The sequence below is a fragment of the Gavia stellata genome, chromosome Z (assembly GCF_030936135.1).
Source record: "Gavia stellata isolate bGavSte3 chromosome Z, bGavSte3.hap2, whole genome shotgun sequence".
NCBI classification, from domain to species: domain Eukaryota; kingdom Metazoa; phylum Chordata; class Aves; order Gaviiformes; family Gaviidae; genus Gavia; species Gavia stellata.
The window spans coordinates 83,106,256-83,124,268 of NC_082637.1; the positions used below are offsets into that span (position 1 = coordinate 83,106,256).

The following is an 18,013-nucleotide window of genomic DNA, read 5'->3' on the forward strand; positions in this document are numbered from 1 at the left end:
TTCTGTAAGCCAATGCTTTTCTGTGTCTTTCACCTTCCTATCCTAACTCCCACAACTCCGTGGAGGAGATAGGTATAAAATGTACCTATTTAAACAGTAGTGTCTATTTGTTGTTTTGCTCTACCATATGTACTTTTATACCTTTTTGGGATAGTATGAGAACTTGGTCAACTTGAAGTTCTTCTGGTCCGTCAAAAATGATGGGATGGACTATGACACAATAAGCTGTCTTCCATCTTTACCTGTGCACTTTGATTTTCTCCTTAGGTTTTCTTAAGACGGAGGCCTGACCTGCCAGATGTTTTGGAGCTACCACTCATATTTACATTTACCCTGAGTCAAACACACATCACAAAATTTCAGTAGATTTGTCTTGCACTCTATGCACTCATATAATGATTAATTACAACCTCCAGCTGGGTTATTGTTTTGAAATTCAAACAAGTGACTACTATGTGTTATTCTGATTTCTCCTGTACAGTTTCTGTAACTTCACTTGTTTAAGTAATTACTCTCTACTCTGGACCTAGGCATAAAACTACCAGAAACCAAGATTTACATGGCCATTGATCAGCAGAAGGATGTACAGGAATACCTAATTACATTGATCTTTGAGAAATGTTGGCCACTTTAAGTCACAGTACTGATCTCTTCTCTTTGTGAAGTAGAGCACTGAACTTTTCTGAGTGATTATGTTCTGTAGATACATTTCTCAGATACTGTTTTAACTGTTAATTACAATACAGGTATCTATGATATAGAGATAAGGTTAAGAAACCAGTAATGAACAATGGAATGACCACAGCACTATACAAAATGTCGTGGACATGATCACTGTTTGGCCAGCCACAGACTAACAGGATACTCAAACAACTATTCCAGCATTTAAAATTTGCACTTACCAACCTCCACAACACTAGAGCAATTGGGGTCTGTGAAGCCTTCAGGACACTCGCATGAGTAGAAGTCATCATTCAGCCCCGACAGGCAGATGCCACCATTTTTGCACGGGTTCGAGTCACACACGTCCCCTGTGGGTAAAGGGAAAAAAAAAAGATTCCTGTATAAAACTCTCCAGAAGTTATGCACAAGCTCTAAGTATGGCAGATTGTTCATAACGAAGAACAGAAAGGAATGACAGCCTCTATGTCCTTTTAATACCTTTTGGCTAATTCCATTTAATATTTATTTAAGAGCACACCTCTGTGTAATCATCTTTCCCCTAGCCTTCTACACCGTGAAATGTGATTCTTTTAGACATACTGACGGCTATTCACTTGCAAAAGACAACAAAATTTAACATAAAATAATTTTTCGCTTTCTCTCATTTGAAGTCATTCAGGATATACACTTGGAAAGGAATTTACCCAGGATTTTACCTCTTCAGGTTCCCTTCAACATAAAGCTGAATGGTCATTTCAGTTCAGGCTATTGGCTTATCACCTGGTTCGTAAGCAAAGAACTGTGGCTGTGGTTACACCACCATGTGCTCCAGACTTACGCACTCTTATATGACTCAGCAGCACAGATTTGATCCAGATCAGGCATTGGCATGCAGCTGTATTTCTGCTAAACACGGAGCATGGCACTCAGGGCAGCACTGTGCTTCTATGTTGGCTTTATGTCAGTTGCACGAAGATCAATTACATGTGATCCCAGGATAAAGTTTGACAGTACAGACTAAAGCCATTAAAGTGTTTTAAGCAATTTAATTCTAACAGTAAATTTACAACCAATCAATGATTTTTGATGTGGAGCTCTGTGACCATACCCGCGGTATATTCACACTGTGCCCCCAGGGAGGCTTCCACTATGACTTGTCACCCAGCAACTCCATGTCAGGGATGGAGGCTAAAGAACTTGAGTGGCCATAGTCCCTCAGTGCTCCTCAACAGTCCCCTCCATGTCCCAAGGAGGTTTGCCAAGTTCTCCCATACTTCATTTTGATTGCAGAATCTGAACAAATCACTTAGAAACAAAGCTATGCTTCACTTCAAAACTGTGCTATGCTGTGAACCAGCTATGCTTCAAAACTCCCTGGGACACAGGGCAAGCATAGGCACAGTGGGTAGCTTCAGTCTGCCTAAATAATGCTAAACAAACAGACTTTGTTTATCTTTCAATTGCTCTTCAGTGAAGACACCCTATATAGTCAATTAGTGTTGAGGTGATCAACAGCAGAAAGATGTAAACTCTGAAAGATGCACCACAGGGCTGCTTCATATGCTCAGAAGTTGAACATGCCTCCAGTATTACCAGTGTGTACAACACATTATTGTGATTTTCTATCTAATATTATTCGAAACAGCCCTCAGGAGGAGATACAAAAGAGAGAACAGAGTGCTTATTCAATTCTTGTAATTCCTCAGTTTTAACACCCTTAAAGAACCCCACCCTATCACAGTTCTACAAATATACAGAAATACAGGATTGCATGCTGTCCCCAATGGGATAACTGGAAGCAATCCTAAAGAATGCCCTAGACTTTGGTCAGCTTCAATTTAATATTTTTTCTCAGATAATTAAATATATATTTAGATGCATTTTTTATATATCTCAAGCTTCATCTTATAAGACAGATATTTCTCAGTATTGTTTTTAGAAATACTAGTAATTTCTGCAGTACAGTTTTGTTCTGCAAAATTTTTGCAAATGCAACTTAAAGCAACATCTGCAGATAGGTAATTATTGAAAAATAAGTACATTATTTTGTATGCTTTTTTAGATTGAAAAGTTGCCAGTCTTTTGCCATGTAATTGTAAAGAGTTATAGAAATGCACTTGCTATTTTAGTAGCACTGACATTATAATAAATTTTGGACTATAGTGGTGGTAAGGGAACTCAAAATGTTTTCAACGCCTTTCTGGCACACAGGCTTCAGATTAGTGCCTGGTGTGAGAATTCCAGTCTAACAATCACTTAAGAAATTTAACTGATGTACAAAATTGCCTTTATGAGTTCTGTGCATCAGTTGCAAAAAGCTTTGGTTAGTTTGCTGCGTTATTTTTAATTTTATTTAATTTTAATCTGTCAGCTTTAAGTTGCCTTCATGACACAGAGAATTGTCATGTGTCTACGTACTTGGCATTAACAGTTTTGTCTTGAAAATTGTCCAGCTGACGGAAGAGTAGAGCTATTTGAAAAGAGTCAATGACATAGAGGTTATCTGTTCAATAACTAGACATTATGTCTTCCTAACTGTATCTAAGTAAGTCAAGACTTCCCATTTTCGGTTGCATTATTGGGGTAGCAAAGGATGCTTGTTTTTTACTTCGTGGGGCTTAGGCATTTGGTTGTGAAAGAACAACTACTATTAACTGAATGCTCTGATAACTGTATTCCCCAACCTTTAATTAAATTAATAAATTAAAGAGCATCTGGAGCAGGATCATTTATTATGCAAATCCATATGGATATTCTGATTAAAATGAGAGGGGACATTTTTACTATGTGTTTCCTGATTCAGTGTTCTTCTGATTTCAATTATGCAATACAAGAAAGAAAAAGAAATTTCAAAAGAAAAAAACCTGTTTCCATTTGTAAGTTTTATATTGACTGACAAGCAGAACGCATCCCCAGTTTTCCATTATATTTCCAGAAACTGAAATCTCCTAATATGATCAAAGTGTGCATACTTAAATGTGTAGTCTTCATTTGTCTGAAAATTCATGTTGGCTTTTCCAGTCTGAAGTAAAGTGACCCAACCTACAGTTTGGGACTAATAAAGCAGATGCTGTCCTCTAACAATAGTCATTTATTTCCATGTTCAGGAAATAACTGCACTAAGTGCTCTTTTGACCCACCACCTTGGCCCAGATTCTACTGTCAGTCACTGATGTAAATTTTTAATTGTCATTATATCACATCACAGAAATAAAATGAGTACAGCACACCTGTAAAGAAAATGGGACAAAAAAAAAAAAAAAACCAAAAAAAGGACAAAAAGCTCCAAAATGAAAAATTACCTAGCCTGTCTCATTCATGTAATGCTAAAGAGGGCTAAAGAGGGAAAATCTATACTTTGAACAACAATGGTTAAAATAATACCATAGTACGATGTCAAATATGATGCAAAGAAATGAGCAACTGCACAGACACAAACAAGCAATAATTCTGCTTAAGACTAGATACCAGACTGTGCAAATTTGCATACTTAAATTAGTAAAACTCACTTAAAATGTTAGCACTTTTATTTATGACTTAGTGTCTGTGAAATTGTTCAGAACACAATAAATATCACCTATGAATCAACAATATTCCCCTCAATTTACATTTTGTGCCTCTTGAGAGGCCCTTCATATTGAAATATTGAAATCTAATTTGTTATACATTCTACTGAGTTTGACAAACAGAATTTGATTTTAAAGCTCTTTTCTTATTAAGACAAGCTTATATGGGTGCACTTTGTCTTAACACAGCTGATTAAGGGATTTGTTACCATTAAAATACTATGTTGTATATGACACAACTTTTAACACAACAGTAGTTTTGGGATTTAACCTTAGAGTTACAATGAATGGAAGAGTAAAAACTCTTCCAAAGAGAAAACTATATATCCTTCACAGTAACTCTTACAGAACTGTGTTCTGTGCTGCTGACTTTCTATAGTGATAGGTAATATGCTGATTGTTCAAAAGACTGTGCAATTTAAGAAATTTGTGTAAATTGAACAAATATTCTAAGAGAAACTCCACTATTTAAAAAAAACCCAAAAGACATTTATTATTGTACTTTTATTAAAATGTTCAGAAAGGGATCCAGCAAGAATGCAAGTGTCAAATAAAAACAATACTTCATGTTTTTCTTTACTATGTCTGACTAACTCTGCGCTTTTCACTACGTGGCTACTCAAGCATTAAAGTATGTCTCAAGACTGTGTATAAAATATGTACTACAACTATTGCTGCCTTTACTTCATCCTCGGGAAAACCTCAGACAGCAAAATCTCATTGCATCAAGCTATTGAGATTTGCTGCAAGGATCTGTGAAACAGAATCAGCAAAGGATACACTCACATGGTCCCCCCTTTGCAAATTGCCAGAACTCATGACCACTTTGCATCTACCTCTTTTAGGGGACCCTTGCTCTGAAGTGATGTTATATATGTAGCTTATTTTATATATATAAAATATATATGTATATACACATCCTTTTTGCATGACATCATGCATGGAAGAGTTAAGGTAGAAATGTAATCCACATTATCTCAGACCATACTGTATTGAGGAGCAGACAAAACTTTTACATGATTAGAGGATACCCAATTTAGGGGATTTTTTTGTTTTTATTATTCCTCACATCTTTAATTTCTTCAGAACATTCTTAAGTAAGTCAAATAAGTCCTTGAGTGAATTATCCATCCTTCTCTTTAGAAAACATGGTTGGTTAATAATAAAAAAGCAAGACAAAAAGAACAAAATGAAAGTGGAGATCCATACATCTCACCCTGCTTCTACAAACTCTAAGAACCCTCCCTGCTTCTACAAACTCAGAAAAAAATATACAGCAAAACTCAAATAAAATGGTGAGATATTTGCTCTCTAGTAACAATTAGGCTTTTTTTAAAGACTATGACAGCTTTTGTCCATAGTGAATAACTCAGTGAACCTGGGCCTCTTTTATTAAAAGCACCTGGAGAGGAACTGTTCTGTAAGTCCATCATGCTCCATGACATACCTTCATATAACCACTCTTAAGCGATATCCTTTTCAACAAAATACTGAATGTACAACTATTGCTACTTTCCACAAGCAGCTAATGGTGGGTAGGAGGATAAAATTGTAAACCCACTCTTTGACGAACTTTACACTTTTATATGGCATAGTTTTTGATCCTATAAAACCCTGCAATATGTTATGTGATTCTTGACTGAAGAGTGCAATACTATGCTTGACAGCAAAGGACAACCTGAAAAAAGGAACTCAACTGCTGTGTATAAATAATGCAGCACACCATGATGGTAACACTTAGCCCATCAATCCTTGTCAAGAACAGAAATTCACAGAGTTTATGAAAACAATTTTTGTGATATGAAGGCTAAAGAAGATGCATTGTGATAACAGAAAAGTACTATCCACAACCACGTGCACGCACTACTTTGTAAAGCACTCTTTGTTGTAAAAGCACATAGACCAGCCAGCTACCGTTACTATATCCAAATCAAATTGCAGTTCACTAACATTTGTCAATGAAAAAAAGAAAAATAATTATTTACTCCAACTAAAACTATTTACTTTTTAACAGTATAGTTCCTGGGATAGGAATACCTGCCAAAAGCTAAGGTACAGTATCCTGAATTAGGCATGGGAGAAGCATTTCAGTCGCTATGCACAAAATCATTAGCCTGAAATGAACACCATTTCCCTCAACTACCTTATAACACCTAGAATGATAACTGTTATGATTTCTGGCAGAAGTGTTACTGTAAGAAACATCTGCTTGAGACAATGAAATGATGACAAAGAAAGAAACAAGTCTTCAAAAAATCACATGGAGTCATAAGATTTCAAAACTGGAAGGAAAGAAGTGATACAAGAAAGATGATTTGGGTGTTTGGGCACATTTTCTTCTATAATTTAAGAATAGAGCTGATTCCGTGAAATAGAAAGTGTGCATGGCAAAATTCAATCCTATTTATTCTTTTTTATAATGTGCATTAAATATAAACACATTTAGTATGCATTACATATTGATGTAGTGAAATTTTACCGAAGTTGATCCTGAGGTAAATATACTGATGCTGTAGCAGTCCAAGGAGATGCTGACACCCATCGAAACAAAAGGCATGATGAAATCTACAGGTAAACAGTTGCAAATGTAATGACATATGAGTTCAGGGTGGTAGGCATGCAAGTCGTTAGGGAGGTACAACACTCTTTACTGGTATGATATATATGGGTGTTTTGTAGCTCAAGCATTTGGCTTCACCATTGATGGGAAGAAGTGGACCATTGTTCCAACATAAAACAGAAGCTATGTTTTTATTCAATTTCCTATATTGCTACATGAAATACGGCTTATTTTAAAAGGTCTCTCTAAAGAAATAAAATGAATAGCTATTCCCTTTCATGAGAATAAAACTTGTTACAAAGAAGAAATCTCCAGGTGGCACCAAAGAATAAACAGCCCAGAAAATAGCCAGTCAATAGAAATTTGGTGTAGGCATAGTAAAAATGAGCCTCACTTCTGAAGCCCAGAAGAGCAACTAAACTTCAGAAGAAGACTGAGAAAGTACTTGTTACCAGTAGCAGCTTCACGTTAAAATCAATTTTCAGAAAAAGAGCTTTAATAGTTCTCTGATTTACAGAATCATCTGTGCAGTGTCCAAGTTCAAATCCATTTCTCTATAGCTGAACCACTACTGAGAAGTAGAACCATAAATCATATTGAAGACACACCTGTGCAGAGATGCAGAATGTGAACCTGAAAACAGATGAGCTCTGCAGTTCTCATAAGAAATTTGTAAGATGCTTTTTCAGATTTAATGGCGAGGCAGCTGATTTGTTTTTCCTAAGGTAAAGAGACAGTTGAATAATTAACTTGTATCCCTTATTATTTGAAAGAGAAGTTAAAGTTTCTAGATAGCAATAGCTTATCTACCTCCTTCTGCTTGTTTTCTAGGCTGATTTGCTTACCACACAGGTAGAAGGTTCAGCCAACTTTCTAAGAAGAATATTCATGGCAGACTGTTTAAATGGTTTTAGAAAATGCATAAACTGAGATCATCAACTCTAAATGTCTGTATATGAATTGGATGGGAAAACTTACATGAAAACATAAATTTCAGAATAAACAACTCATGATTTTATCACAGTTCTTATGAAAATTGAGGTAGTTGCTTCTTCCTCTGAAAGCCTCTGGGATCGAGAGACTGTATCACAGAACCACAGAATCACAGAATCACTACGGTTGGAAAAGACCTGTAAGATCATCAAGTCCAACCATCAACCCAACACCACCACACCCATAAAACCATGTCCTGCAATGCCACGTCCACACATTCCTTGAACACCTCCAGTGATGGTGACTCCACCACCTCCCTGGGCAGCCTGTTCCAGTGTCTCACCACTCTCTCAGTAAAGACATTTTTCCTAATATCCAATCTGAACCTCCCCCTGGCACAACTTGAGGCCATTTTCTCTTGTCCTATCACTTGTCACTTGGGAGAAGAGACCAACACCCACCTCACCACAACCCCCTTTCAGGTAGTTGTAGAGAGCGATGAGGTCTCCCCTCAGCCTCCTCTTCTCCAGGCTGAACAACCCCAGCTCCCTCAGCCGCTCCTCATCAGACCTGTGCTCCAGACCCCTCACCAGCTTCATCGCCCTTCTCTGGACACGCTCCAGCACCTCAGTGTCCTTCTTGTAGTGAGGGGCCCAAAACTGAACACAGCATTCGAGGTGCGGCCTCACCAGAGCCGAGTACAGAGGCACGATCACCTCCCTGCTCCTGCTGCCACACTCTTTCTGATACAGGGCAGGATGCCGTTGGCCTTCTTGGCCACCTGGGCACATTGCTGGCTCATATACAGCCGGCTGGCGACCAACATCCCCAGGTCCTTTTCCACCAGGCAGCTTTCCAGCCACTCATCCCCAAGCCTGTAGCATTGCATGGGGTAACTTAAACTTGCACTTAAACAAGCTGTAGCTTGTAGTTGTGGAGAACTGCAGCATACTCTTTTAAACTAGACGTAAACATTTCTTTAAATGTAACTTTTTGTCTTGTAATCTGAGGGGATGCACTAGATGATTTTTGAAAACCTGAGATGGCATTACGAAAAGAAAATCAGATAATTCTAAGCAGAGAATTCTCTTTCAAATACCACTCTGGGACTGAACTGAAGCATTAATCCTGGGTGAAGATGAAGTGCTGACTTCAGCTTTGGATTTAGTCTAATAGCACAATACTGTAAAAGTGTGTTCCTACTTTCAGGGTTAGAATAGAGTCCTAAAGTAGTGGCTGCAGAGATTAATTTCTATCATAATAAACCCCCTTCTGCCTTAAAAAAGTATAATCTCTTCCCTTTCTAAAGGTCTACAGTATGAGCTACTTTATTCATTCGAATGTGAAAGAGCAGTAGTTCACTGTACTTCAGTCTGCTGCGTTACAGACTTTTAAGCATCTGATATTTGACAGTATAAAATACAAGTAGAAAGAGAAAACAGCTTAAAAAGTAAATTCTTCTCTCTTTCATAGGTTGCAGAGAGTTCATTTCTATGTCAACTGGCTCTGCAGGGAATAAGATGAACTATACCTGTCATTTCAAATCTTTATTAGTAAAAAATGGATCAAAAGTGATTAAAGGAGGAATATGGTTATATAATGCATTTCTGAATAGTTTTACAACTTGTGGAAAATTTTTCATGCACACACTGTCACGAGGATTTGGGAAAAGCTGTCATCAGTTGAGACATTGCTTTATCAAAGGAAAAGAGATATACTCCCCCAAACTGATCAGCTGATGATACCAGTGGCACACAACCCCTAGCACCCAACCTCAGCTAACTGCAATGATGCTTCCTTCACAAGCAGAGAGCCAGCTGATACATGCCTTTAACGAAGATGCCCTAATCCCTATCAACACAACCTTCCACAACATCTTTTCTCTCTGCGTGCTCAACAAAGCTGGCAAAAATTACCTAGGCACTCCTTGCGCGTCCTCATTTGATTTCAGCTGTCATTCACGTCAGCTGTGTTTATACAATTATTTGCCACTCGCTAACACTCATGTGAATCAACCTGTATTTCTGCACCTGTTCAGATCTACGGGGTGAGAGAGGTTTATGAAAAGGGAAAGAAAAAAAGCTTAAACTGAGACTTACTGTACAAGCCACTTAGGCTAAACTGTCTCTCCATTAAGTTGTTTTGTCTAGTTAAGACTTTCAGAGAGACACCAAGTCATGATGGGAATACATATCATTTTCAGTCACTTGTCCTTTGTTTTTAAAGCTGATCAGGAGATATTTAGTACTATGTTCACTTGAAATTTCTCAGTTAATAAAATATTCACATTTCTTGCTAGAAATTAGTATGTTTTGCAGATCTCCTGATACAACTTCATTGGTTTCTGTCAAAAATCAGCTGGGCTCCTGCAGGCTTCTCCACAAACTGTTAGTAGGCTCTACTTCTATATCCAAGACTATCAAATGGTCAATATTGGGATTTAGATTTCTTATTTGACTTAACCTACACTGAACTTTTGATTATTAGCTCTTCCTAAATCTTTCTTCAAAATATTCATTGTTCCCAAGGCTCTCAAAATGCCTCAATCCCCTGATCAGGAAACAACTCGGACACACAGCAGCTTCTCTCTTGCCCATCTCCTGCTTTCCATGGAGAGAAAATCCATGCACGCAGTCAAATCAGCAGCACAGTCCAAAGGGTGCCCTTTAAAATAAACAGACTTAATTGTTTATGGCCTTCTCTAGAGAGGTAACATCTATCTTCCTTCCCTCCCCTATGGACTGAGAGCGTTCAGGTACACATATTCTTACCGGTCTTGACAGTTATCTTTCCAGGTTCTACTTTCTTTTCATGAGTGAAGCAAGATGGTTTAAAAACAAACAAACAACACTTATTGTGGAATTACCACTTTAAAATAAATATTCCCAATTTTCATACACACTTTAACATCTCAGTTTTACCTTTCCATTTCTCTTCTTTATGTTCCACAGCTTTTGAGGTTAGTAATTTGGAAGCATGAGAGCGTATGTCTATATGTATACATACACACACACATATTTAGCACCATACTTAAACATACTGTATATTTATGCAAATGAAAGTGTATTGTTTTCCCTTTGTTTGCCCTATATTGGATATACTCAGGCACCGGTTGCTAGGCAATTATTAATCTCAGCACTGGTGAATTTATCTTTTCCCATCCTAAATAAATCCAAACTTGAAAGCTGAGCAATTAAAGAGCCATCATTAACACCTTTAAAACTCTGATTATATTTCATAATATCCTCCTATCTTCACCAAAATGAAATATGAATTCTAAATATGCTCTCATTACACTTTGAAAAGTATTCCTCGAACTCTAGCTACTGCTATTTTTGGATATCCACTCTTAAATACCTTATTTGGTCATATTTTTTACAAGAGGTGTCAACACTATTTAAGAAATGGGCAGCATTTAATACCCCAAGTTAGGTATCCAAAATACAGAACATGCAAAATTTATCACTGACTTTTCAAAATTTTGAAAAATCATGTAAGAACCAAGTACATCCCTTAAAAACCCTTAAATATATGTCTACATGTATACAAAAATATATACATTTATAAAAAAATACACACACTTTCACCTCCATCAACAGTTTCAGAATGCATACTGAAAATGAAGGAATATTTTCTGCTTTCAAGCAATATTCCAAACTGCAAAACATATCTGAAGATGTGTCCTATGAAGCAGTCAGCATTGGCTACGCCTAAATTAGAAAACAGCCTGGCACAATGTGAGCAGACCAGTATTTCAAAGCATGCAGCGCTCAGGCTTCTGTATCTACATTATATGAAGCCTGTGGCTTTTGTTTCAGATTTAATCACTTCCCTCCATGTGATTTGAAGGTGCCCAAATGACCAGTCATCTGTTCAGACCTGTAAGTAACCATTAGGGTGTCTACTTGAGTACTGCTTCTAGTCCGATGTCCTTGGGAATGAATCCAGCTCATGCTCATCAAAACCCCTCTGCAGGCAGAAGCAAAGCGAGCGTAGGATGTGGAGGCCATCAAGGGATTCACTTCCAAAGCCCACCGGCACGCTAGATCACCATTTTAACAGACGTGCCAGCACTAAACACTCTTTCCTGCATGAACTTTTTCTACAATGAGCTCTTCTCTTCTATCATACCAAACCCTGCAGCTAAAGAGAATAAAGCAAAATATTCTGTAAATTTCCATTGTTATTATTAGCTGATCTTACTGCATTCATTTCTTGCATGTTTTGGCCACATTTAAATCTATCACCATGAAGGTTCTATCACCATCATAAAAGACATGTCACCGAAGGAGAGACAACAGTATTGCTGGTTTTCATAATTTTCTTTCTGACTTTACAGGAAGGTGATGTTACTGATCGCACTCAGAATAATAATTAGGTAGTGAAGATATGTGTCCCTTCTGTGAAAGATATGAAATAAGGGCATTACAGCTGTCAGCTACAATAAAGAAGTGATTCTCTTTATTTTGAATGATGCAGCTGGCAGTAACATGTAAGCTCTGTGAGTGAATGATCCAAACCCTTTTGGTTATTTTTGCTAAGAGTCTCTGGAAAGAGGAACAGATGCAATTTTTACCTTATTTGTTTAAACTTGTTCAGAAATAGAATAAATGTGAAATTTTTGCACCTATAAAGACTCCTGTATAGATTGTATAACATACTGTTACTTGTAAAAGCGGTTTCTTCCAGCCCTAGCTTTTCCCCAAATACAATACAAAATTAGATAAAACAACATATCTACCAGGCACATTTTAACTAAAGGCATCTGCAAGAACTGACTGTGAACCTCTGAGAGCATTTATTCCATGCAGCAGCATGGAATACACCTAAAGACACCTAAAACAAGGACTTGGCCAAGGTGGTAAATTGGATTACATAAAATCGTTTGATCGTCACAGTTGCTTCACACGCATCTGCATTGTACTCAACTCGTACAGCATAGCCATGACCTTAAGCAACCACTTATCCTCACTGCTCTGCACCGTTCCCCAGTTTTTCTTTCACAGTGGACATCCAAGCACTCAAAGCCATGCTGCAAGGACTGCTTCAGACTTTAAAAGCCACTTTACTATATGACGGTTTACGGGAATGTTAAGTAAGAAAACAGTTTGCGTATGTCAAAACCTTGTCTCAGTGTGTCCACACTGCAGTAACAAGCTGTATTCTATTCCATGTTTTTTAATTTGTCTTTATTTTTTAGGGTAATTTGTAAACCAAACCTAAACAAAGATGGGTAGCAGCTTGAATGTGCTTGCTGCTTGTTGCTTGGTATGGAGTAAGATTTGAAACTGAAGAACTGGGAATAGTAATTGAAAAAGAATGAGAAAGAAAAAAGTCTGGCAGAGAACAACATAAACGGAAGATACTCACAAATGGAGTGGCTGAGAATGTGATGCTTTTAGTACACTATATTGTAAGAGGGACCTTAACGTTTTTTTTAATAATGGTATATATAGATCCTTGACTATTAAGCTAAATAACTACACTGTTTCAGCTTCTGAACATAGACAAATGTTCCTATAACAACAGGTTTCTTGTCTGGAAATCAACCAAAATATCTGATCTTCAGAACTGAAGTGCACTATAATTGCTTCTAGTCTCAAGGCCAAGTCATTGACCTGCCCTTCAACATCCCAGATACATCCCAGATTCAACAGCATGTCTTAAGCAGACCTGAAAATAAAGCTGGTCTCCCACCCTGGCTCAATTAGTGGAAAAAAGAAAAAGGAGGGTTTCCCTAACTGGCCTGCTACTTTTTTTTTCAATTTATCTGCAGCTTTGCTTTATTAATTGCATCCAGGTAATGTTAACATGGTTAATTATGTATAGGATGTCCACAACATACTGTTTGAAATGCAGCTGCTGTTCTTTGGCACTTAACAGAGTCCTGAGTCTGCATGTATAGCATATATTTTAAAAACACAGGGCTAGGCAGAGAGTAAATACCAAAGGAAGGGAAAAATACTAAAAAGGAGGTGAATATACTGAATATTAATAAATAATGAATAAATATAATCTATAAAAAAACACTGCCTTTTTTCATCAAACATAGAGGAACAAAGGGAGGAAGGTGATTACAGTTTAATAGGTACAATTAAAGTCATAAGCCTTTGTCACCGTACATCAATGCCTTCTGATATTTTTCCGCTTTCCACACTCCTACCATTTGTAAACATGGGATGCCAGAACAGAATACTGTAGTTTTTTTAGAGTAAGAATGAGGTCTTTACATGGATTTGTATGATGCGAGCACTACACCAATAAAACACATTTTATGTACCTACACATAGACATATGCATATAAAGTACATGAAAGTATATAATATGTAAAGTATACAAAATAAAAGTCTAGATCACTGCCATCTTCAGAAACAAAGAAAGGACCTGGAATGGAAAACACTCATGGACATGAATATCTTTTCTCTCAGAAGACTTCATGTGAGTATACTTTCTCATGGAAAAAAATAATGGAAAATTCACTTTGCTTTGTAAAACCTCAGAGCCCTTCAAGTTGAAAAGATGAAAGAATGATTATTTTCTCAATTAACTCTGAGATAAAAGTAGATTAAATTTATTGCATTTTAAAACAAAGCATTAGGATACTTCTGTGGAAGGCTGCTCAAGCCATTGGATTCTTGTAGCACAGGAAATAGATATATTAAAAAAAAGAGTAATTCAGATTGAGAGAACTAGTTTAAATTCTAATGGTATAGATAGTATTTCTAGATTTTTTTATCACTCTAAAGAGTTTTTAATCCTACAGAATACAGAAATAGCATTATTTGAAAGATCTTGAGAGGGTTCAACATTTTCAAATATATAATTCACAATTATATTTGAGTTTACTGTTCAATCCTCGGTAATTATTTATGGTAATTACTGCAGTTGGGAATTCACATGGTAGATCTTATTGAATTTGTTTCTACAAAAAAAAGATTAATCTGAAAATTAAAGATTATTTTAAAATAAAATTCAGTACACTTTGTTGTGACACATTTCAGTTTCTGATACTGATAATAAAATACTTCCTAATCAAAATTGAATCATTACACATCTACGAAGCTTTCCAGTTTCAACAAATCAACAGTTGCTGACACAAAAATGTTTTGTGGAATACTCCTGAGAAGTAAAGCTTGCCTTCTAATGAGAACAGCTGCTCTTTTTCACATACCATCTTTATGATACAAAAGGAACCTAAAAATACTCTCTTGCGATTCACCATAAATTCTTCTGCCAGGACACCTACAGAAAATAAGCAGATAAAGTATATAAAAGTATAAAGTTTTAAGTGTAAAATTGTACACTTTGGGGGACTGAATGCATTTTTGTATACTCTGGGGGACTGAATGCAGCTTATTTTGCTGATCCACAGTGACTGGCGAGATCCACATAGCGGGGCAAGATCACCACCGGTCTCTTACTTCTTTCTGTCCTTGTACATCAACTTATTTTCAAATGCGTTCATATAATTAACTTCATTTGGTTTTCCTTCTCTCCTTCCCTAAACACAAAGTGCAGACCATTTCCTGACTCCAATCCCATGCACTAACTTAGAAATATTATTTTTTATCATTTGCTGTTGGTATCCTGTAATTTATGCCAAGAACAAAGAACACAGTAGTTATAGCACAAACAGGTGATTAGAGAAGCCTCATTATTCACCAACAGGAAATATAAAAGAGTTATTGTGGGTACACAAATAGATTGCTACTACCTGGTCTTGACAAACAAAGGGACTACAATAAAAAAGGCCAATAAATAGCATATAACAGTGGAGTCTGAAATTCAACTCACTTCTCAGATTAACAACAACCCAGAGGCTCATTAGGGAATTCCTTTCTTTTTCCCTCTATTTGTGGTCCTCGTTACAGGAATCACCCGTTATTTTGTGCATTCAGTAGTTGTGTGTTTGCCACTGAAACTTTTAATTTCCTTTTTCCTCCAAGAACAGGCTTAGATTTTATTTTTTAACAACTGTTGATCCCTCCCCAAACTCAAAATTATTGCCACTATCCCTGCACATGCCTCCGTGTTGCCCAGGGACCCATGCCACGGACCAGAATCGCAACAGGTTAACTGCTGCCATTTCTTTGTTTTGGTCTTGACCTCAAACTAACTTTCTGAAAATATTTTTTTTTACTAAGCTGGCCCAGACCACTGCCTACAACAAGGCAGTTACAACCGCAGTTAGTTGCCGTTACGGGGCTAGGACAGTATCTCCGCTGTAAATTAGGTCTTCTCCCCATCAGAGCTGAAGGCAGAGATGCTGTTTTGCACAAGCTCCGTAGCCAGGACACAGGCAGTGCTCCCCCTGATTACACCACTTCATTACCAGCAAAGAGGAGTACATAACGCACAGCAGTGCTGAACGTCCTGAATGATAAAAGCATTATTTGCATAACACTTGGCACTCCTGCAGGTTTAAGGCCTAATAAATCTCCCAGGGAAGTTAAAAGCAAAACTCTTCCAAAAAGCTGGATCAGAGCGCTGCTGCTTAAGATCTCTATGTCAGGAGCTGTTACACACAACTTCTAATGAGTTCAGCAGAATCGGTTTAAATCCAAATGCTATTTGCATCACTCTTGTGCAAGTCCAAAGTAACTCCATTAATTTGATGGTATTATTCCTGTTCGATGTTGTCAACAGAAGCAGTATTTGAATCGTTTTCTTCATTGCTTAATTATATTGTAACATCAAAACAATTTTTAAGACAATTTCTTAGGATTTTATTTCCTCACAGTATTGCTTTTTTCCTTTCCTCCAATTTCCTGTCTCATTTATTTTTAATCCAGCAATGTTTAAACCACATTTCTATTTCTCATAAGTGTCTGATTAGTCCTTCCTTTTTTAGCCCAATTTATTTTTATTTGAACTTCATTCAGTCGGTAGTGTTTGCTTTTCAATTTGTGTACAGCCTTTTATGATTTTCCACTTGTTACTCATCTGCTACAATTTTCTTGCTCAGTAGTTTAAAGCTATTATTTTAAGAAGTGTCTAGAAACTTTTGAGCCCTTTAGTGTGTTCTAGTGGCGTATCAGTTTTGTCTCAGTAGTATTGCTGATTGCTGGGTTACTAAGCCAGAAATTGCTGCAAATGGCTCCTGCTAGTCTTGCTTAAATCAAACATGCAAGATGTATGTAAGACAATTCGGAGAAATCAATAAAAAACATTTATCCTCTATTTGCATTTGCGTTATACAAAAAAGCCTAAAAGGGGTCAGACATTTATTACTCTGGACAAAGGCATTTGCTGAAGTCTCCTGCTATGTTATTCAGAAATAAAGCGATTTAGGTTATGAAAGCTGCATTCAAAGTATCAGAATATTGCACACAGTTCAAGACAAGTCACTTCAAACAATTTCAGCATTTTGCAAGCTGCTTCTTCTTTATACATCTACACTGGTAGGTGACTGAAAGGAAGACAATGCACTATGAATATTTTCCTTGCACCAGCTGCCAAGTAAGCCTAACAACACTGTCTGAAAAGCTTAACTACTGAAAGCAATCAACAAGGCATCACAATACAAAGCATCTTGAATAATTATAGATCAAAGCCAGACACTATTGTACTCCACTACAGTCTTTTATTTTCTTGAAACATGCTATAAAGAAATAAAAGTAAGCATGAAGTAAATTTGGTAGGTTTCATTGTCAGAAGCGCAATGAAGACAACAGGTCTTCTCAGATAACACATATTAGCATGTAAATTAGAGTAAAAACCATGATCACAAAGTAGTTAAAAGAAAGTGAAAACATGGAAAGCACAGTATTTATCAGTGCTAGAGACCTCTGTGTTTATCTTCAAAATCACTGGTTGAAAATCGTAGCTTAAAGTATTTGCTGAAAATGCTTATCTATTCAGTAGCATGAAATGTAAGTTGCATGAACTGATATTTCCCGGGGTACTGTATTGCTTCTATTTTTAACAGGAAAATTATCACTACCTCCACAATCATCTACGTCCTCATAAATCCATCAGATACCTAGTCCTAAAGAAATCAGATTATTTTCTAATAGATCAGGTCCAAAGCTTATTGATTAGCTTTTTGTAAGAAAACCTGCTCTTACTGCAATACAAATTTGACTAAAGAGGACAAAACACAGATTATTAAAAACGGTGTGTAGAACAAAAAAACCACATCTTTGCCTATGGCCATCTTAACCCCCCCCCCCAAAAAAAAAAAAAAAACACAAAACATTACGAGTCCCGGAAAACTCTTTCCCCATAGGTGACTCATCCAATCTACTACCAAGTCTTTAAATCCCACCATCTTCCAAACTGTACCAAGCAT

General features: G+C 36.9%; 1 protein-coding gene across 1 annotated transcript in view; it reads right to left on the reverse strand.

The window, feature by feature from the left end:
* Positions 1–18,013, reverse strand: part of EDIL3 (EGF like repeats and discoidin domains 3) — a 261,216-nt gene that overhangs the window by 188,558 nt on the left and 54,645 nt on the right. Inside the window, exon 2 of the mRNA XM_059833892.1 lies at positions 903–1,031. Within this exon, the coding sequence (XP_059689875.1) occupies positions 903–1,031 (129 nt within the window). The remainder of the gene's footprint in view (positions 1–902; positions 1,032–18,013) is intronic.